This window comes from Hyposmocoma kahamanoa, unplaced genomic scaffold, assembly GCF_003589595.1.
Source record: "Hyposmocoma kahamanoa isolate Upper Pololo Valley unplaced genomic scaffold, ASM358959v1 232, whole genome shotgun sequence".
NCBI lineage: Eukaryota > Metazoa > Arthropoda > Insecta > Lepidoptera > Cosmopterigidae > Hyposmocoma > Hyposmocoma kahamanoa.
Genome location: NW_020653750.1, coordinates 4,653,380 through 4,677,516, shown reverse-complemented (window position 1 = coordinate 4,677,516; position 24,137 = coordinate 4,653,380). Strand labels below are relative to the sequence as shown.

At 35.2% G+C, this 24,137-nt stretch overlaps 1 protein-coding gene across 2 annotated transcripts in view; it reads left to right on the top strand.

The window, feature by feature from the left end:
- Positions 1-22,606, top strand: part of LOC113228413 — a 56,466-nt gene extending 33,860 nt beyond the window's left edge. The window contains exons 3-7 of one of the 2 annotated variants that reach the window (XM_026461705.1): positions 18,395-18,500; positions 19,612-19,754; positions 20,616-20,713; positions 21,023-21,188; positions 22,277-22,606. In XM_026461705.1, the coding sequence (XP_026317490.1) occupies positions 18,395-18,500; positions 19,612-19,754; positions 20,616-20,713; positions 21,023-21,188; positions 22,277-22,380 (617 nt within the window). In that variant the 3' untranslated portion in view covers positions 22,381-22,606. Of the gene's footprint in view, positions 1-18,394; positions 18,501-19,611; positions 19,755-20,615; positions 20,714-21,022; positions 21,189-21,649; positions 21,816-22,276 lie in introns of both variants that reach the window. The other variant, XM_026461704.1, reaches the window with a different exon arrangement.
- Positions 22,607-24,137: the final 1,531 nt, after the last annotated feature.

The window sequence follows — 24,137 nt, the reverse complement described above, 5'->3', positions numbered from 1 at the left end:
ATTTTTAAGTAATGCGATACTATTGCAAGATGACAAAAACAAAAATACGAATCCACAGAGGATGGTAGAGCTCATTAAAAAAATGTTGCGTAATTTTTGATGAATATTTGCTTATAATTAATAATTATATAGTATAAGAACGTTTTTTCTGAGAGATCCATATCTCTTAGAGCTAGTTTACATTCTCTTATCTTTCGTAACGTTGTCATGATAATACTCTCGCCCGGAAACATGCTTTGTATACATTTACCTAAATAACAATTACGACTCGAAAAGAGAGTAGCAATAGAGATACCACTCATATTTTGAATTACAAAAGTGTTTGCCTTACGCTGATAAATTATATTACGCTGATAAATTAGCTTACGATGATAAATGAATCACGTTTGTTTTAGAGCCTTTACGTACCTGTGGTAAGTTGTTTTTGGTATTGTTTATTCTGATTCTTGTGTACAAAATCAAGAGAAACATGGAAATCAATTTCTTTGACAGTTGCATTTATCATTCTTTAATCTTCACCATAATATAATATGTAGATTCACACCCACACTTGGTACACAGTTAATGCAAATTATATATAATTATAAATATTATTTTGCTTTAAATGTGTACCAACAAAAAAAATGTGAGCTGTTATAACAGCAGACTATTTCACAGTTGTATTACTATTATTTTACCTATAACATGACATTCAATTCAAGTTACATTGTCTTGCAGACTGAAATCGCAATCGCAGCCGCGATACGACCACAAGTTCGCAAAGGCTAGTAAAGTCCCTAAGTACACGGTATTCTCGGTACTTGTTTCGAAACAATGCCACATTCTTCGCAAAACTTCGGAATGTAGTGCTAGCCATTATCCCTTGAGATATTCTGACTCATTATTAGTACGCCATACGTCTTGTTAGATAAAAGATTAACTTTTATAATGACAGGTCTGTCGCTTGTTTCAAATAGGTCCTTTTAATTTATGAACACCTAGTATGCGTAACAAACAAACAAGTCTTTTATGGATTAGATTATAAATGGAATTCAGCCATTTATTACACGATACTTACTTTACCTGTACGTATCAAATGTACATGACTCGTATTTTATTTAGAAGTTCCGTTTGTTATTATCTATTATCTCTAATTGTGGCACCAAGGCCCACTTACATCGCAAGTCATAAAAGTTAACCATATGGTTTATTTAACGTTTAATTGTATATGCAATTATGCATACGTCCTTTGTTTTTTAGATGAATTAGCAATAATTATCTTCTATTGTTTTCAATGCAAGTGACCTTACTGATGATGATGATGACACATCTGCAATGGACAGGGTGCTTCCAAAATTACTTTATAGGGAAGGCGATGATTTGTTATTAGGAACCACTTAATATGATTAAGTCGTATGTAAAGGTTTATTTTGATTAACCATTTGTTCAACTAAAACGCATAAACTGCAGTAAAATCTTGTTTTTAAGATAAGAACCTTTCTTTAGAAGTTATTAATTCAAAACTGTTTACATTCAAGGCAATTTATAACATTTGTCCATATTTCGTATGGTGGCAAAATGATAATCGAAAAGTGACATATTGTAGTAATATGTCACTTTTCGATATATCACTTTTCGATATGTATCGGTCTAATACGCGGTAGGAACGCAACGGTGATTTCCAAGGCCCAGGGATGTATAAGAACAAATAAATTAAATTGAAAAAAAAAATTGAGCGGCTGATAATGATTACATTGGTTTGCTTAAAAACTGTTAGAGCGGAATGGCATTTGTTTTTCACTACGATTAGTCACGATTGATCAACATCCGTCTTACCTATGTAAAGAAGCGAATATATCAATTGAAATCGAATGGCTTCGCCACTTGTGGTTTTTGACAATACTTGCATACCTTATTTTTAAATGTGGATACCATTTTTTCGGTTTAAGTATACAGCTTTTCTGCAATCGGTGTGTAAAGGGTCAAATTGCAAAGATTATTGTTCTAGGACTAGTCAACACGCAGCTCCGTTCATCGTAGATTACTAAAGTCGAATTTGAATCTTAAGTAATATCCTGATTGCCAGCTCAACATGTTTTGATTGTACCTAGTAAATAACGTACTTACAATAATAAGTCAGAGTCATATTAGTGCAGTAAATTTGTAATTTTATTTGTTATTAATGTATGCTTTTGTCCCATGGCATACAAGTACTGCGATAAAAACGATACTTTTTTGCCACGTAATGCATAACTGAAGATGTTGATAAAAATTGGGTGAAGTACAGGGTCATGAATGAGCACATGAAACTTGACACTTCAGATTTAAATTCAACTCTACTTACGACTTACGACGCTTACGATAAGAATATATTAAAATCATAAATGTCAAGCTTGATGCGTTTTTGACTGTAGCTTAAGTTTGTATAAACTTCATGTGAATTCGTTTATCAGTGCAAAATTATGTTTTTTATATGTATATAGTATGTTTGATGCTATAGCTGTTTATGTTTTACCCTTAATATAAACAGCTATTGCTATATACTGAATATTATAGCTGAATATAAAACAAAAGAATGTGTTTTGCTTTTATCATTTTTTTTATTCATCGTCATCATCATCAGCCCATCGCAGTCCACTGCTGGACATAGGCATCCCTCAATGTGCGCCATTTCGCCCGGTCCTCAGCTTGTCGCATCCATTTCCCGCCAACAACCTTTCGCAGTTTGTCACTCCACCTGGCCGGAGGGTGTCCTACACTACGTTTGCCGAGTTCGGTCTGCACTCTAGAACTCGTTTTCCCTATCGGTTATCGGTTTTTCGACAGATATAACCAGCCCACTGCCACTTCAGCTTGCTTATTGTACGAGCTATGTCGGTGACCTTGGTTCCCTGTCGGATAACCTCATTACGAATTTTATCCTTCATAGAAATTCCGAGCATAGCCCGTTCCATACCCCGGTGAGAGACTTTAAATTGATGGCCTAGCCATATCGTGAGTGTCCACGTCTCGGCTCCGTCAATCATAACAGGCAGGACGCACTGGTTGAAAATCTTTGTTGTCAGATTTTGTCGTATAGGTGACGAGAAGACTCGACGTAGCTTCCCAAACGCTGCCTATCCAAGCTGTTTCTTCTTCCTCCTGGCTTCCTTCTCGAAATTGTTTCTATCAAACTGCAGAATCTGCCCGTGGTAAGTGTATTTGGAAACAACTTCAAGAAGGTGGCCATTTACGACTATGGGTCTCGGATCAATGTGATCATTGCATGACTTGGGTCTTGTGTTTGGTCCAAGTTCATGCCGAGACCAATACGTCGCGAGGCGGACACTAGGCCGTCCAGCATCTGTTGTAACTCCTCCAGCGACTCCGCCATTAGGACTATGTCATCTGTAAATCGTAAGTGTGAGATGTACTCGCCGTTTATGTTATTGCTCATATTTTTCCAGTCCAGCGTCTTAAACATGGACATGCCATATATCCAATGCGGCTGTGAACAGTTTCGGGAATATGGCATGTCCCTGTCTCAATCCTTAGCGTAATTGGACGGGTTTAAACTGCTGGTCCTGTACTTGGACACTCACAGTGGCGGCGTTATACAGACATCTCAGTACTTCGATGTAACGATAGTCCACTTGACATCGCTGCAAGGATTCCAAGACAGCCCAGGTTTCGACGGAATCAAAAGCCTTCTCATAGTCCACAAAAGCTAGACGCAGGGGCCGATTATACTCTTCTGACTTCTGTATAATCTGCCTCACTGTGTGTATGTGGTCTATGGTGCTGTATCCCCGTCGAAACCCGGCCTGCTCCGGTGGCTGAAACTCGTTTAGTCTTCTGGCGAGACGATTCGTAATGACTCTAAAAAACAGTTTATATACGTGGCTCAGGAGTGAGATGGGTCTGTAGTTTTTAAGTGAAGATTTGTCTCCTTTTTTTGAAAAAGAGAACTATAATACTCCTATTCCACGTTTTAGAAGTTCTCCCACATTGAATGACGGAGTTAAACAGGTTCTGTAATTTCTTGATAACTAGTACTCCTCCGGACTTCAGAAGTCCTGAAGTAAGGTCTGAAGTAGATCCGGTATTAAACCTGCTAATCACAGAGACGTCTCTGAATATGTGCCGTTTATTCGCCAAGATGAAGTCAACCTCATTTTTGGTCACAGCGTCGGGGCCTTGCCATGTCCACTGTCTTTGGGGTTTCTTCTTAAACGACGAGTTCATCAAGAAGAGCCCCTCCATCTTGAGGAAGTTGATCAGCATCTGCCCCCTTTGATTTCTACTTCCATAACTATGTGGGCCCATTTGAGATTCGCTGAGACTTTGGAGTCCCACTTTAGCGTTAAAGTCCCCAAAGCGTTAAAGTATACAACAACATTTTTTTTTTATTATGATTGCATAATGTTTTTCTTCTAAATTAAAATTGAGCGCACTGGAAAGAGTTCCCTACAGAATAAGGTGATGTCACACATTTACTTGCGTGTTTGTACCTCGGCTGCGTACGCGCAAACAATGGATTAATGGTTTTAATGCCCAGTGATTAGACAGCTGCAATCCACCCTGTGGTTAAGCCGCGGTAGTGCGGGGAGCGGTGTAAGAGATAGATTATACTACAAGGTAAATATTTTTCAGTCATGTGGTTTAAAAATAGATGGAAATCTAATCGTTAATGACATTGTTTCATGGACAAAATTGTTACACCTATTCTTGCCGATGTAGAATTCACATTCAGAACTTTTCTATATTAAATTCCTTGAATTTTTCTTACAGAAAACACATAAAGTAATAAATAAAATATCTGTTAAATTAATCCAGAGTTCTTCTGTACATGTTTTAACCTACATATTTTTTTTTTATTAAAAATAATTTTACATAAGATCAAATTTAAAATTGTTAAAAACGTAAGTTTTAAAATAAAATCATAAACGAAGATTTTTAAAAGTAGCGCTTATTTGGACTGTGTGACTCTATAATTAATTAATAAAAAAATAAATAATAAATAGTCTTGTAGATGTCTTTCTTAATTGCAAAGTTTATGAACTGTAGATTTCTATCATTTAATAGATAGAGAAATCTTGTTTCCGTTACCAGTCTTCTTTTAATTGAACTTTGAATAGCTGATTACTAATTACGATGGGTCTTCGTACGTTCTCATTTCGGTAAAATACAATAACAACTTTTGAGTGAGTCTATTAATTTTAGTTTCTCATAATTATTATTATTGTAGCGATTTATTTATTTTTATAGAGACTCATTGCAATTATTTTTAATGTTTAAAATGTATACTTTCCCACATGCTATTTTACGAGTATATAAAGTAGTGACGCATAGTCTGGATGCTGAATACACCCGTTATGCAAAATACATGAAATATTCCGTGAAACCTTTGCATTTCATTTACCTTTTTAGTATTCTAGTCAAGCCCTGGCATCATTAGAATTTCGCAAGTAAGGCCGAATCTCCGCCTATATCAGCATTTTGTAACTGGCAGCGTACCGTGAAGGTATGTATACTTTTTAGGACAAACTATTTCGTAGCAAATTTTTAGAAGAAATTACTCGTTTTGGTGAGGTAATTACAAAAGTGATAAGGAGATCACATAGCAGTGGGTGGATAACTAGGATAATTACCAGTGATAATTATATTGACTTGCTCTAAATGACATCACCATCATAATATGTCAATTTTATAAGCTGATTTTTTTTGTGAAGGAATATTGTAGAGTTTTTTATTTTGTGAAAAACTGTTGTTTATGATCTAGGCTTTCAATGCCATTGGTTGAGAAGAATAAGTAAATTGTGTGCAAAAACCACACTGTATGCAAAAAGAACCTTTAAGGTTGTAACGCATCGACTTTACTTATAGTATCTTACTTATAGTGTTTTTAAGAATACGTAATCGCACTTTCCACGGGCAGATCATAGACAATAATAAGCACGGGAACTGTATTGTGACCTTGGGTCCTGTGGTTTTACTTTTTATACAAAGTAAATTTCCATGAACCCACGCTTTAGATCCTTATATTTTAATTAAGTATCTATAGACGTTAACTGCGATGATGGATTGTGTTTTTAGTTGCAGTAATGATCTCATGAGTTGTAATTTATGACAGAACATAGTTAATTTTGATTAAACTTCTTTGTTTCCGCTTTGTTTGCATGCCTCTGTTGTTACTATGCCTCGCGCTTTAAAAATACCACAGTTTTATTTACGCGTGTTTCTATGTTATCTGTATATGAATAATTACGCAGGTAAGTGGGATTCTTTCCAGTTATACCCACTACTTATTAATAATTACATACGTTAGTGGATAATTAATTATTAAGCGCGAAACCAGATAGGTATGAGGAAATAAATAACGTCCCGCCAATTTTATGGAAATTGTATAAACTTGATCTCATTTTCATTGAGACGGAACACTTCCGAAAGTGCTCATGGATCATAAATTAATAATTATACGTAATACGGTATATCACGATTAATGACGCTGCTGCAATGCAAGTACGACATGAGCATTTCATATTTGCGCTTCATATTCAGCGTGCGCGCGAGCGGATCCCGTTGTATGACCGCGCACCGCACCACGAAGGCGCGAGCCACTCGCGCGCATGTTATGAGCGAAAGTTGAATCGCCCATCATCAATATTATTGCTATTTAACATACTAATGTGCAGAAATATCAGATAAACTGTGAACTTTTAACATATTTTCCATTAAGCGATTTGATTTAATAATATGTCAATTCTTTAACGTGCCGAACTAGGCAGCTAGATTCATGAAATTTTTGTAAGGTTTATGTGATTAATTTTACATCATGATGACATCAATTACTGTCTCTTGTAAAGGTTTAATATTTTCTAAACTCTGTAGAAGAGGAGATTACATATCGCGGGTTACACTGTGTGGCATTACTCTATCGGTTGTCACTTAAGCCTCGGTCAACGTCAGTATATAGATCCGTCTGCATTTTTACGCAGTTTACTATCGCATTCTTGACTTACTTCTAAGAAAACATCATTTACTCTTATTATAACAAACTAATCTCTGCTCGTGACTCTCTTCGCTGCAAAGTTATTTTAGTAAAATAGGTTTAAGGCATATTTTAAGAGGTTGGAAATGAAACATTTTTTTTATGTCATGGCTGACCATAGGACTCGTAAAGGACCCGAAACTTTTATTTTCTGTATGTAACAATCTAAGAACTCTATAGCCGTAAATTCGGAATGGCGTTGCGTTCAGCGGGGAGTTCAAGATTTGTGCGTGCATAACTTAAAATGATACTAAAATACAGTTAACAGCACATTAACCTATATAATTTTGTTCGAATATCGCCTCCAGTGCAACAGAACAAGATCCGTCAATCAGTAGCTTGATGTGATGCCGTTTGTACGTAATTTTAGTAGCAGTAGAGCTCCTTGTGAAAGAGTTCGTCCTGGAAAGTGCTGCCACTTTACCTTTTCTCTATTAATTTCGAAACATACAACGTTCATTTAACATAATTTTTATTTGCACTAATTTCCCTTCCTATAACTTCATTTCATAAAATTCTCATTTGATATAACATTCACATCTTATAATAACGTTTTATATAAAGCTCTTATCACATAACAATCATTTTATAAATTGTCATTTCATATAATTTTGACACAGAATAATGTCATTTTTTTATTAATAATAAGGTTAAACCCGACTCGCCCTGGTACTTGTCTGTTCGATACTAGAGTGTAATTTCATGTTTTTAATATAGTTTACATTGCTGAATCTTTGTTTTGACAAAATTATTATTGTTACACATCGGATTCCTTCATGATTTAAAAGAAAACAAGTGTATTTTACATAGGTCAAACCTTGTTTGCACCCCGTTTTTAGTAGGTTAGATTAGTTAGTATATGAAAAAGCAGTACGAGCTGAGCGAGCGAAGCGAGACTACTACGGCAGCGGCCAGCGAGTACCAGTAGCAAACTTGTTTCCGTTTTCGAAATGTTTTCAGGTCAAATTTATGTGCACCCCTTTAGTAGGTTAGGTTTGGTAAGCCTGAAGCAAATATGTTTGCGTTTCTCAATGACTTATTTGTGATTGACAACATAAGCAGTTTTCTTCACCTATCCCATAGCTATACTACTACAAAAATAATTATATGTATGCAAAAACCGAACATTAGTTTACAGGCAAGCGTTAGGTGAAATGATATTAATATAAATTGTTGTTATATTAATTGAGGTTTATAACATAATAAGATTGTTATTAGAAATGATTGTTATCTAAAGGAAATTATAGGATGTAAGTTTATATTAAACGTTTGTTATATGAAGTGATTTGTTATATTATATGAGTTTATATTAAATGAAATTATGACAATTGAGCGTTATGTTAAAATTTTTTATATATTACACACCCATTAAAAATATGTGTTTGGATGCTAACTTCAAGTATAAAAAATATTAAATTATTTATACCACTTTTGCGCTGATAGCCTTAATTAATATACAATAAATAAGATGAGTCTCCGACCTGTTCTGTGTGAATGGTCGGTCACCTTCTATAACATGAGCCATCATAGTAATTGTAGAAGCCGGTCTATCTACATTCGCTAACCTGATTACGTATAAATGAATGCGTGACGTGTATTCTTTCCGACGTGCTCTGGACGCAACGCCATTGTTACAACTTACAAAATCACGATTCACTTGTTTTCACGATCTACTATTAGTCCATAATATTGTGCTAATGAATGGTAAGCTTTCATCGATTTCTCTTCGTATTATAAATTGTGGCTTTAAACAAATTTCTACATTTGCAGTTTAATTATCGTATAATGTTGTCCGCCCTACGATGTGGTAATTATAAAACTGCTCACTGCCTCAATCGCCGAACCATCACCATGCTGGACGCAGAGTGAACGTTATTTAAAAAAAAACATAAATATAAGACTCCATTGCAACTACAATCTTTATTACATAACAATACGTCTTGAGTAGAGGTCATGTACCTTAATGTAAGTATAATTTAATCGACAAGAACTTTAGGTAAAATACAGTGAGCCACATCTAAACATATGTAATCTGTCATCATTCTTTGTTAAAAATTGTACTTTACGCTTGACGCACCCAGGGCAACAATCGGCGAGTACCTTGTGTCGATTGGCAAATCCTTCCACCACGATCTTCTCTTCTTATCATATCGATGGCATACACTATACTGTTGTATTCTAGAAGTCAGTCACGCCGACCGCGTCGCGACACTAATAGCCGCCATTAAACCCTCAAGCGTGCAGGGCCCCGATTCTGCCGTTTCTTGAAACCACTAGTCATTGTAATTTCAATTAGACTCCACTAAGATTATATTGCAATTATGATAATATTTGTTATTCTGCTAAAATTTAGGTGCAATGGCAGTTGAGTCTCTATAAAGTGCCAGTGGAATGGCAGTGATGTCAGTCATTCTTTCAATCACTAACGACCGATGTGCCTTACTAAAACAACCATGGAAATTAATATGTATATCATAATTTTTAAGGTCCCTGCCCGGGAATCGAACCCTAGGCCTCTACGTGGCAGTCCGGCATGGTAACCGTTCGGCCACGGAGGTAGTTAACAAAAAACAAAACTCACCTAAAAACTCAACAATTAATTGTTGTTTATGACTTTTGTTTTTGCATGATTTTACTAATTCCTAGATTTTACTTTCATACAAAAATAAATAGATTTAAATAGATCGCCCTAAACGGTAACAACTCTATGTAGGACGTGGGGTGGGAATAGTCGCGGAGGACGCTTGCACGTTACGAACTTGAACGAAATGAATATTTCATTAGTAGACTACGCCGTCGACACACCATCGGCATTCAGGAGCAGAATACCAAAAAAATGCAAATGCATTTGAATAGTAGGCGATGACTATATAGCCACTGACAAGTCACTAATTTTTAAATTTTAATGAATACCAATCATACAAATCCGGCCATTGACACTCTAGCCATACGCAACAGAGGTGTTATAAAATTAGTAGACTTAGGACCCTGGCGTTAGGGCACGCAGGGCATGATATGAGATAGCCCATGGTTTGAATCGCAACGCACAAACAATCCAGGTTGAAACCATCCGAAAATTCCCACCTGAACAGACCAACCTGAGTCCGAAGCTTATTTAAAGACGGGCATGGCAATTCTTGTCCAGGAGGAAGATTCTCAGAAGGCGAGACAAAGGTACATGGCATTATTTCGCGCCAAAGATTGCACCTCGCCTGAGCTAGCTCAATGCTCAGAGGACCGACACATTTGGCGAAACTCTTCTGGCTCTTGAGTCTCTGTTGCACTGTGAAGTGATCGTGCATAGGGTGTCAAGTGTCGATAGGGCTCTTTTGCAAGAGCGGAGGTGGCAATCATTACAGTGAATGCCATCGATACGTTAAGAGATCCAATGGAGATTCACCTTTATATTGATAGGAGTATATAAGAGACAGAATTAGAAACATGAATGTAAACATACACAACAAATTATTTTCTACTCTGCTCCAAGCAAATATTACTTTCTCGCATTCGTCAATTGAAGTTGCATTCCCGCCGAGCGTATTTATACAGGAAAGAAAACTCAGCAAGTATTTTCACGCACTTTTCCACACAGTCGTCAGCGCTTTCGCCTTTCCGATTTCTTTTAAGGTGTTAACAACTTTACACCTGTTCTTTAAGTTGCCTTAGTTAATGAATATCCTACACTAACGGATGCTTTTCCTGAGATGTATTTTCCAAGTAAAAAATAAATAAAATTGTTACTTAACTCTAGGTCTACTCATATTAGCAGATGAATCTGGGTATTTCGAAAAAGTAGAACTTTTTTTGCCATAGTGGTACAACTATATAATACACCTTTAGGGACAAAAAAGTGAGAATATAAAATAGTACATAATTAAATAAATAAGAATTTATATTAACATTTTTTAACATCGACTTGATAGACTTACTCAATCCTTATTGAAAAAAATAGAAATGATATTGATTGTAATGAATGTTATGATGTTTTACTACCATGATATTCATTTATATTTTTTGTGAAATGACTCCACTAGTTTGTTATAATTAGTAATACAAACACAAAGAATTCCTTCGATCTGACAGGACACGCAGCGGCGTCTGTACCAAAGTGCCCTACTTTTACTACTTTACTACTACTACTACAGCTCCACCAACTGATCTGTTACAGATCTTTGTTTTTTGGTGTTAACGGATTTTTTTGCCGTAGTCCTGTTACATCGAAAGTATATTTTTCTTTGTGTTCGATCTTTGTATGAATAATGAAAATAGAAAACAAAATGCGTTTGTGACAAAGCTAAAACGACGAAAAATTTAAAAACTGTAACAGTTTAAGTTTTATGAAATCAAAGTTAAATAAATAAAAAAAAACCTTTTGAACTAAAGTTAACGAAATTTACAAGAACGAAAAATCAACCTCTAATCTGTATTAGTATTTCTATTTTTTCTGTATTAGTGTTTTTATTTAGAAAATTAAAATCGAAATTATTGAAAAAACTGACAATAAGCTATTTTTTAAATTAGACCTAAATAAAATAAATAAAATAACCTGTCAGACTTTAGAACAAAAAACCCTACATTATTTCGGGGATTTTACTAGTGTTTGCAATAAATGTGCCAGTGTGTATACATATATACGTATATATAGTATACTATCTGGTGCCCGTGACTTCGTCTGCGTACAATAAGCACTTCCAGTAGCTGTACTATACTAATTTTCATAGTTTTATTGGTTCTGAATACAAACCTTAAATACAAATACAAATAAAGGTTAGTCGATAGAAATCCATTTATGCGATAAGCTTGCCTTTGAACACTAATGTTTTAAATTCTTTGTTAAAATTCATAATTTGTTTTGTTATAGAATAAAGTATTTACATATACTCGTATACATACGTTTAAACTTTCATTCTCTATTTCACGTGCTTTAAGATTTTATTTTTGTGATGAAAATGTATCCTATGTCCTTCTCCTAGGTCCCATCTATGTCTATACCAAAATTCATCAATATTGGAGGTTTAGACGTGAAAACGTTGTTAAGTTGTTTATGTCTGTTGGCAGAGTTACTTTCGCATTTATAATGTTAGTGTGGATTAACGATTCCATACATTATTTGTACCCAGGTTGACAACTGTCTAGTATTTATGCACATTCTTTAACACCGGTCTACCATTGTTAAATTCCACTCTGAATAGGTTTACATAACAGTTGTTTCATAACACGCGAGGCAAGGAAATCTACATTTTATAGCTATTGAGTGTGTACGACTTACTTGCCATATGGAAAATCTTTTTTAATATCACTGATAAAGCAGCTCATACATCTAATTTGGTACGATTAGTTAGTAGCTCAGCTAACGGGAATAAAATTTTCTCGCCATTCAACTAATTTAGCCGGAGTAAAAAAACAGAATATGTAAATAGTTTATTTTCATTCTGAACATAAATAAAATCGCAGATGACAATCGATGATATTTTTGGAGTAGTACAAAACTTCCATATAAATTGTGATCTGAGACTGTATCAGTGGCAGATAAAGAACGAATTACGTAGTATAATTGATGATCAAACTTTGAAACGAATTTATCTAGAATGTGAAGTTTGATCACAATTATATCATCAGCAAAAGCAAAACAAAAACACGTACGTCTTATATGACTTTTTCGGACTTTTTTATATGACTTCTAAAAAGGAGGAGGTTCTCAATTCCAAGTTATTTATGTGTATGTTACGCGACTATATATGTTGTGAACCGATTTTGATTATTTATTTGTTGGAAACAGGCTCAGTATTGGTCCCATTTAATTTTGAAGAAAATATTCCACTCCTAAGAGTCGCAAACTAGGGGATGAATCCTGTTCCACGCACTTTCCGGTGACCGATTTCAAACAAACCTGTCAAATGTGTATGTATGTATGTATTCCATGAACTTTTGAGATAGATTTTTTAAATTTATAATCAAATTTAAAATAAAAAATTTACAACACCGTCAAATATATAATTATTTAATTTACTACTTAGTCTATAATAGTTGTGAGGACATGGGACTATCTATAGCCTGGACACTAGGCTATAATTTGTTAATAAATCGCTAATAATGAAGCTGCAAAATGCAACATATTAAAATATTATTTACGAATTCGTTAATTATTGTACAATTATGTATTTACCAATACATATACCAAATAAATTCAATACAAACTGTCGACATGTCCGCGAACACAAGGACGCAATCGGCAACTTTCTCCAACCTGCGCTGCGCCCGCGCCTACAGGCCTCCTTCTGAAATGTCGCCGCAGACCCGGTCACCTATTTGTATTGCTACTAGAGAATACATGATGAGCGATTAGCGTTTACAAACCTGTATACTGGCAATAGCCAACAAAAAAACGTATATCGTTAAAAAACTTGTTTTAATCTTTACTACTTAACCTTAGGATAGTTCTCAGGTATGCTGGGATACAGTTTTTCTTAAATACCCAATATTTATGTTTTTACTACGACAATTTTACGTTCGCTTTGCAATAACTCTAATTTAGGTACTATGCGAGTGAATTAATTATGCTTTAATGACTTTCTTTGACTTACAGCTTCATTAAGAATATGTAATACAAAGAGCATATCCGATATATAAATCCCCAAAAACAATAACATAGTCTGGTTTACATTGATTTTCTATAAAACCCAAGACAGCTGTTATCACTTTCTTGAACTTTAAATTAACGGTAAAATTTATTAGGACCAATCGCCAAACCAGTTAGGCTCTCATGACTTTGACCACAAATAGTTCTGAAGATTGTCACCCGGTTGCGCATACGCAACAGTACCGCAGCATGTGGGCGGAACAATGATACATTAATATTGATGACTATTAAATATTCATCATATCAAACGCTACTAAGATTCCGAATGTATGTAAACTATCGATGACACATATCTTCGTAATGTCCTCATGTCACGCAAGCTATGAATGAATGTGTTCAATCAATAGTAGATTTTATGTTTACATTAGTACTTGAATTGGAATATTATTTAAAAATATGTACATTGAGATAAAACTTTGATAAAGGAAACGTTGATTTTACGTAATTTTAATTATTTTTCTATATCAAATGTTTTCTCTATGTTTATTGATCAGGTTTACGTTGCAACGATGATAAAGTTGGGGATTTCACACGTTTCGAGGATTGTGAACTTTCTTCGACGTGCAAGTTTCATCACGATGTTTTAATTTACCGAAAAGCTTCGGTGACAGCGGATACGAACCCACGGCCTCTGTTTGAGAGGCGGTAGGACAAATCATTAAGCTACCACGGCATGTATACATGTGTACATGTATATACCACCATATACATATGTATAACTATATTTAAGGCTGGCATTAAGCGTGCTAGTTTTTTTTAGTATGCCAGACTGTAGCAGAATATTATCGGCGCACAAATACTCCGCAATTATTGCGTTGCCGCATTTTATGTTGACAATAGTATTTTTTAGTTATTTTTTATAAATGTGTTGTGATAAATAATCGATTTTATTATGTAAACATACATTGTAATCAGTTTTTGAAGTGACTCGAAACTATTTCTGCGTGTTTATAAAACTGATTTTCATTTGTTCTCACGATGTGAGATGCTAACATCATTTCCGTCGCGATGATATCGGAGAAACTATATAATTACCGTTGAAGCTGAAATGCACTTTCACTTAAAGAACGTTTTGGTGGAAGCTCGGTATTATTAGTTTTAAGATTAAATTTCACCAATATGAACATCTTTTTCTTAATTTTTTGGCTTTTCGTGCCAATGACAATAGTAAGTACACAAAGCCTTTCTAATGTTTTTGTTTTTTATGCAAGTGTTCTTAGTAGTAGTGTAATATAGTTCTTCGGTAGTTTTCGGTGATTACAATTACAGAATCACTTCTTGACATGTTTCACAAAGGTTGTTTAGTCGCGTTATAAGTAATGTTTTTTGTTGTGTCGGTAAATTATGTCGATCATTTTTTTATGAATGAAATTCGACTATCAACGTCGAGAATATTTTAACGTTTTTTAGTTGAGTCTCCGTTACAGTCCGTGACAATCATCCATCTGTACCCAATTGTTATTGCTACTTATGTATTTATACCTACATACGTATACTCCAGTATAAATTAAGTACGCTAATATTTAAGTATAATAGGTTCTATTTTTGACTATGAATGAATATAACATCTACTTGTAGTAGACCCCTTGAAAATCATTAACGAATTCCTGTGTATCACGTTTGTAATGAGCTAGAAAGAGAGGGAATATAACCTGATTAAGTAGAATCCACCTGTGAGAACTGTTCACAAAGATACTAGGTAATTCTGGCACACTAACTCTTAATCGCCGCAATAAAAATAAGGTTTTTAGAATAATTTGTACACAGATAATATACGTACTTTCACTGAGTTTTGAATTTTTTTTTATAATATCAAGTGACGGGACGAATAACTTGTGTTCCTGGTCGTAAGCTACATGCCTGACCATAACAGTTGCAGTACCACTCAGAGTTTTTAATCGCAAAGATTTGAGGGGCACTGCCACTGCGCCTGTCATCCTGAGACATAAATTGACAAGTCCCATGTGCCTGTAATTATACCAGCATCCTTACCCTTCAAAACCGGAATGCAGTAATGCTCACATTATTGCTTTGCGGCAGAAATATTTAAGGTGGCTGTACTTCACTGGACAAATTCTTTCACAAGGAACTCTACTGCTAAAATGGAATACATCAAATTCAAAATATTCGTGATTCGTGTCTCGTGAAAGTGATTACCTGCTTAACCTATTAGTAGTAGGTGGAGTTTCGTATTGTAGAAATTAAATTCATCAAATAAAAAGAAAAAAATAACAAAGTCCTATTCAAACAAGTAAACAATGCTGTCCTATATCGTTTATGAAACACAAAAATGCTATTCACTTCACACAACAATAAAATACAGATACAAACAAAAGGCGAAGTAAAACAAACTAACCTGTAGTCAGCAGTCAGGTGACATCACTAACATGAAAACAATAATAGGCAGCAATGCAGTTATTGTTATCAAATTATACCTATATAATACAATACATTAACAATATAATTACATGCAACTACTAGTCACGAAAAAAAACCAGAGACAGGAGTAAAAAAAGTTAGTACCAAATTAAATTACTGTACACTTGCATGTTGTTTATTCCTTCCAACTAAAAAATACAGTATTTCTCATAGACAATGTTCGATGTAAGGTAAATGGCAGCAAAAAGCCTCTTCGAATGGAAGGCCCGAGGTGGATTCTTTGAAACAATAGCTCCGACCTCCGGGCCATTGTTCCTTTCCTGGTTCATCGTATCGGAAACTATTCAGCCTCATAGCTTCTGTACTTGATGCTTGAGGTTACAGCGAACATTACATCTATTTATGAATAGTATCCCCTTACATTTTCTTACACCTCTTTAGGGAAATCTGCCTTAGAATTATTTTAATAATTTAATGTGTAATTTGCTTAAATATAAAATGAAGGTTGCAGAAGACGCAGGAGTTTTTAATGCTTGAAGTGCGGCCTTTTACTAAAACATGTCTAAGAACATAATATTATAGCATCGTCGCGCAAAAAAATCTACAGTCTGCAAACATGTCATGGATATACTACACATTCAATTAAGTTCGACAAATTCCAGATCATTGTAACAGAAGTTCGTTTTTGCCTAGGCTGCTGCGAAAGGCAATTGAAATTAAATAACATCCTTATTTCAACAGGGAAAATGGTTTATCCGTATCACCAGTTTGGTGCCAGTATTTATTTCCTTTGATGAAAAATCCCAAGCAGAATAAAACTGCAGTACTATTTTGAACATGTTATAATTTGTTTATAATTTGCTTTTGATTAACAAAGATTTAGTAAAAATTGGTATTGTTAAAATAAAATATTTTGCAAAACGTACATACCTACGTTTTTCAAAGTTTATTTTTGTTTTATATTCCGCTTCACAGCGTAGATTGGAATGTTCTCTGATAAATTAAAAATAAGGTATTTAAGTAATAACTTTTGTAAATATAATGCAAGCATTAATATGGGATATGACTGGTTGATGACCAACTTAGTCAGACGTAACCACGGGACCTGTAATTTGTTACCGTTGTGACCGTTGATTTGTTTGAAATAACAAATACACGGGATTGGGATCAGAGGAAATAGAATATTTATATATAAAATATTTCCAATAAATGAAGAAATTTTGTGTTTCGAAGTAATTAGTAATTTGTGGCTCGAAGAACCAATGTTGGATTCTTGTAAAAGTGAACTATAGCAGGTCTGGACGTGAGGTAAACACAATTTTACTGAGAAAAACTTTAATATTGGCTTTGTAATCAGAAATTTAGTTTACACACTTCCGCGAAAAAACAAGAGAACACAGAAAAATATCATAAGATATAAAACTGAATTACTTTTGTTTGAGCCATAAACATTGGATATAAACAACAATAAAATTGTTGACTCTTTAGTAAAATACCTAACGGTTTTATATCCTAGTATATCGTAACAGCAAATCAAAATAATATTTTAAATTTACCTGCTACGTCATATGTTTTTGAAACATTATCTAGTGTTAATGGTTTTTGTAATTATTGTAATAGGTACCTAATTATACTAAAAAGCAGATTTATTAGTAAGCCAAACATATTTTGTAGAATATTCTTCGTGTAAGAAAACTGTGTAATGTCGACTACCTACGATAGAAATTTAATGTGTAGTAATTGTTTTATCAGATGTTTCAATTTTCTAATAATTGATTTCATCATATCAACATCCCGCCGAACGTAGATCTTTGATAACTATAATATCTCTAACGGACATATTGAAAACTTGTTTTGACCAATACCAGATACGATTGGTGACCGAATGACTCAACAATTTGGCATTTATCTCATTACCGCTTGGGCAATATTCTTATTAATACTTTGAAATATTAAAGTGTTTTAATCGTCATAAATCGTTATAAGTTATGTATAAGTTTACCGAGAATGCATGCTTTCATATATTCCAAAAGCCACCCAGGTAATAAAGGCATAGATATAGATAAGCATGTATTTTGTTAAACATAAGCCATATAAAGTTTAAAAACATACAAAATTACCTACCTGTTATTTATGCAGGCACTCAATTCCTATCAACAACATAAGGTAGAGCACTATAAAAAGTACATTAACTCTATGATAATTCGCATGACGTGCTTCTAAAAGTCTTCCAAAAGATATGTTGTGGCTTTACTCATCGTGACGTTCCTGTTGCTATTTATTGCCTCCTTCTTTTTCTAAATACAAATAAATAACAGTAAAATATGTAATATATATTAATTTTATTATCTTTTTATTATTTCCAGTGGAGATTTATCTGTCACCGGTGGAAACGCACTGCAGCAATGTCGATTACTTCATACCAGACGAAAACAACGAGACTAAATTATTCTCAGACGATGCGATGAATAGGTACTTCTTTACTCTACCTTTTTATTATTAATATTTTAGATATAGTGGACTTTAGATGCCTCCGTGATCTAACGGTTACCATGCTCGTGTGCCACCCAGAGGTCCCGGTTCGATTCCTGAGTCGGAAGAAATATTTGTACGGACATTATTTTACCCGTGAGTTAGGTGTAATTTGTGATTGTCTACATGTGTGTCCATAGCATCCGCGATACAGTGTTTCCCTAGTGCGGGACTGAGTATATGTGTTATTATTTAGTAGCAGTAGAGCTCCTTGTGAAAGAGTTCGTCCAGGGAAGTACTTCCACCTTACGTATTGCGGCCACCAAGCAGTAATGTGAGCATTAGTGTGGTGAAATTACAGGCACATGGGATTTTTTCAACTTATGTATCAGGGCTCAGGGTGACGGGCGCAGTGGCAATGTCTTTAAATTCCTAAAGCTCTGTGTGGCACTGCAACTGATATGCACAGGCGTAGGAGTGTCGCTTATCACTAGGCGCGGGACTTGTTCGTCCTTCAGATCATAAAAAAATATTTATCATGAATGTTGGCGACCGGAGAACCGGGAGTCCTGCTTCTAGTTCTTCGGTATTGTCGTCTACAAACACGCGAATGCAACAAGTTTTTAATATTTTTTATTAGATCTATGTACATTTACATATTATAAAAATATGCCCCATTTCTCAACCTGCAAAATCAACGCAAGTCACATTGACAATGTTCCACTGTTATCGTAAATCAAATGTTCAATTCAGACCTTGTACCAAATGCGAAGTGGAACGACGTGGAGTTGTCTTAACTTTGATTTATGAAGAGCTTCTAAATACAGATTGAGATTATTTCTGACATACCTAACTACCTACGCAGGGACTTCATACGTGGAAACTAGCGGTTTAAATGTTGGACCACTGGCGTCGCGTTCAATGATGCATACAAAAAAATTGTTTCTATCGATTTCAACACCTGGTGATGCCAGAGTAACTCTGGAAAATATCCAATAATCTTTAAAACTTAAAAAAAAAATAGCATATACATAGGTTGAAAAAGTCGTTTAAAGCAGGCTCAAGTAATTTTGATATCTATGTACATAATATTTGACAATTTATCTTCCAGGCTGCACATGGCGCGTTCCACAGTGGCTTTATTCATCGTGGCGTTCCTGTCGCTGTTTATTGCCTTTTGGACCGGTGTAGTTGGCTGCTGGAAACGCAGTCCAGGCAACATCACCGCCACGGCGATACTTATGCTTGTCACATGTAAGTATTGTTTCTTTTATCAGTGACCTACATTATAAGCTATTATGGGGTATAACTAGATATTTATTTTAACATTGATCATCACGTATATAAACTCGTATTTAAGTTAGGTTTAAATAAGGTTTTCTCATAGACAATTTTGGACATATTTAGAGTAACGCTAAAAATGTAGATGAGAGTATATTACCAGATTTCCAAAATTTACTTCAAATTGCAATTGTAAAACAAATATTTCTGTTGTAGATCTGTTTTGTGAGAATACTTTTACGTTAAAATATTTAAGTTGCTTTTATGTTTCGTGAGCCCAATTTTACAGCCTTACACCCTAATGACATTACTTTCTTTTTTTGTATGGGTGAATAAAGTTTACTCAAAATTTATACATGTCTTTCAATTATAATATAACGGTAAAGAGAAGTGATTTAAGATTACTAAAAGAGTACTTAATGCACCCAGATGAATTAATTCAGGTGTTTTAAAAATAACTCACCCTAAAATAAGGTTAAATTATGATTACAATGTTTTTAACGAACCACGGGCCACATATACCAAACGTTTAATTTGAAATAAGAATGACTTGAACTGTCTTTTGATTTCGATTAAACATTCTGGTATGTGTGGCCAGTAGTTATATGAACATTGTTATCATAATTCACCATTTTACGATGCGATGCTCTAAATATGTCCATGAGTATATTTTTACTATGACTTATTTATTCCCTGCAACAGTTTTTACGTTGTTTACCAATATCCATATAGGTCCTTTCAACTGCCTATATAATTAATAGGAGCTTATGTGGATTCCTTATAAATCTTGTTATTTTGTTGATTATAATGCTTACTTGTTTGTCAATGTTTAAGGTCTGCTAGCCGCTGGTGCGATGGCTTTATGGCATGGTGTAGAATTCTACGAGAAAGAGAAGGTTGTAGGCGAGGAATACTATCAGCAGTGGCCTAAGGTATGGTCAAATACTTACACAAAGTAATTATTTTTCTATGACGATTCATATGATTCCCCCTTTTGTACACAAAAATTCTTTAAAATGATGGAATTTAAGCGTAATACCTCGTAATCTTTAAACTTTTTGGGGGCATGCAAGTTAAAAGACAATGAGTTAATACAATATACATACAATCTACATATTTTGCAATGATTTTTATCTCAGGAACTATCAACGCAATATGACAAATTCATGAAACATTAGCGTTTTACCTAAAAGCGCGCCATATGGTACCTAATGAAAATCAATGTTATCCCATGACTATAGGTGCTAAAAGACAACTCGTCGATATCTTACGACTGGTCCTACATCATTGCGTGGTTAGCAGTCGGCGTCTCCTTCGGGAGCTCAATACTTTTCGTCTCCGCCGCCATTTGCCTCACCAAGGAGAAGAGGCGGGAACAACAGACTAACGTGCAGTATATTATGCCAGGTTAGACCGCCATTTTGCGGCGCGTCCGCCATTTTGTAGTGGCAAAATAACGCTTGGCGGTAGAGTTACCCTTTTATACATTTTACTTCAAATTCCAAGTATAGAAATAACTTAGATGTAAAAAAATATTATAACTACTTTAAACTAACCAAAATGCTTTTTCTTTCTTTTCATGTTTCTATGAAACTTGGCTACTGCGTTAACGGACGACGAATGTGCGACTACATTGATTAACGCATTGTAAATCGCGCTATTTCTTAATATCTGGTTTACGCCAACTGCAATACTAACATGCTTCTTGAATTGTTACTATTATATTGTAAATAATGAATATAATCCACTAAATGAATTTAAATACACCGAACTAAATCCATAATTATTGAAAATTTCCCTTCAAACGTCAATTGATATGAATCAAATAAAAAAAAACACAACTCCCGCAATGGTTGGGTATAAACCAGATATTGCGAGATAATGCCCGTGTGTGGTACGACTGGTCGTACATCGTGGCGTGGTGCGGCGTGGGGCTGTCGCTGCTGTCGGCCATCTTGTTCTCCTCGGCCGCCATTTGCTTGCGCGGCGAGCGGGAGCGCGAAGAGGCGCTTAACATGCAGTACCTAATGCCGGGTAACGCTTCTAATAAAAGATTTTAATCATAATAGAAGTATGTAACATTGTCTCGGACCACACGACAGTTCGAAGGTCCTAAACGATACAAAAAAAAAACCGCGTGCGTAAAATAATTCGTTCGCTTTGAGCAATTTGCAGCATCCGGTGTTATTTTGTATTATTAAATACGAAATACTAGATAAAAGCGAAATCAATTGTGTCTGACCTTACTAAGATGTAGGATAAATAGATTTTTTTTTATGTGAATATGTAATTTATGGATGGGTGCTTACAGCTTGGAAATGCATGATTGGAACGTGGAACATCTACGTTATATATACATAATATGATATTAAATCAATGATTTTATGAAGATGTTGGTTAATTTTTATAATGATTTATTATAATAATCAGCAAATGTACATTATTGCAAACTTTTTCATTATACAAAAATATATATGTCATTTGTGTGTTTCCAGTGTATCCGCAAAAGCAGCAGTACGCGTATGCCGGGTATCCGCCGCCGCAGGCGTATCCCGGCCCTTACTATCACGGCTCGCAATACGGGCCATACAACTACTGAGCATGCGACCAGATGAGGGACCTCGTGGCGGCGCACTTCGCCAACGCCCCCGCCCCGCAGGCACCCGCGCGCAACCCCTCCCCCGCCCACCAACCCTCCATCTCCTCCCTTGAAACGTACAACTCGCACAGGAAGATCAAGCGCCCCAAACTGGGTGATAGGAAAGTCTATCGACCGGTCCGACGTCATACGCTCTCGCGCATAGACGAAACACCCAATCAGACGCTCCGGACTAGGTCGAAGAGCCTTCAGCATTCCACCGACTTTTCGTCGACTCGACCCATACTCAGGTCGCGGTCCAACATATCGGCAGACACGAGCCGAAGCGTGCCGGTCTGTAATCAAAGTCACGAAATCGAGAACCAAAACGAGTGCAGCAGCCCTCAGTACGCGGAGCCGAAAGGCTACGACTCGGAGTCCTCATACGAGAGGTACGAGAGGCACGAGGGCCGGCCCGTCTCGATGTCGGATTTGCCGATCATGGTTCCTATAGACCCGGTCACGGGCGCGTACATTCCCTATCCGGAGTATACGTACTATCAAGATGATAGCTGTAGATTAAACCATCTGAGGTGGAAGTACAATAAAAAGAGGAAATCTTCCAAAAACAATTTGTATTTAGCATTCATGTATTAGCGCGGGTGTTTGTGAACACGGATAGGACACAAAGAAACAATATGGTTACGAGTTTCGACCGATGCCGTTACAGTGTATGACGCCACAACCCATGACTTTCGTTTTTGCGTGAACTTTGCTATATCTCAAATCATCATACACTGCTTTTGTTAAATGGGTGGCCCGAATCTGGTGATCAAGTGATAAAACTTAACTATTGGCACTTTTTATATGGCATAGCTAGCGTCGTTCTGCGAACTTGAATTTGTCACCAAACAGAAGCGAATGATTGCTAGTTGGTCTCTGGGCACGGCTTTACGAAACTCTAACACCACTGGTCTCTTGGAAACTTCCGCGTTTGCGATGTTTCGTTTTCGAACAAACTTACGAATTATAGTTAATAATTTAACAAGGTGTACTTAAATGAATAAGTATTTGTAATTAGGAGTAAGTAGCGTCCACGAGCCATAAGTTTATTGCAATCAAACAAAATATTTTAGTATTTAAATAAGACCTGGGACTATTGCGTGGATTCAATGGAAGGTGATTATTAAAACGAAATTGAAGATAGTGCCTTCTCTCGTAAAATAAATGCTCATTACTACTGAAAATCAGAATAAACATATCCGTTACTTATAACTTATTTAGCATACTGTGTAGTTGAATATTACGTTTTTAATACTTTTAGAATTAAAATTGGAAGGTCAATAACATAAGGTAAATTCTGTATGATCGGAAGAAATATGATATATTTTGTAACATATATTTTAATTTCTTTCATGTGTACCACTTGGTAATGTAGGTGAATATGACTGAGGATAAACGTCCGTCGTTTTGGTAAGGCCTACTCAAGTACACATTATTATGATTTGTATTTTATTTAGTCAGAATAATGTCAAATAATAAGGACGATAATGTAGGTCCACGGAGCTTTTGTAAATTAATTAATTTAGGTTCTAAATTCGGGTAACAATAATAGAGATTTTTTTAGAATTATTTTCCAATTGTATTTAAAATGTCCAAAATAAAAATTGTAAAATTATAACGTGTTTTCATTTAAAACCAAAATATCACAAGGATTTAAAAAAATAAAAATATTCTGTATGTTAAAAAATGTATATTTAATTCATCTTTGTACAAAA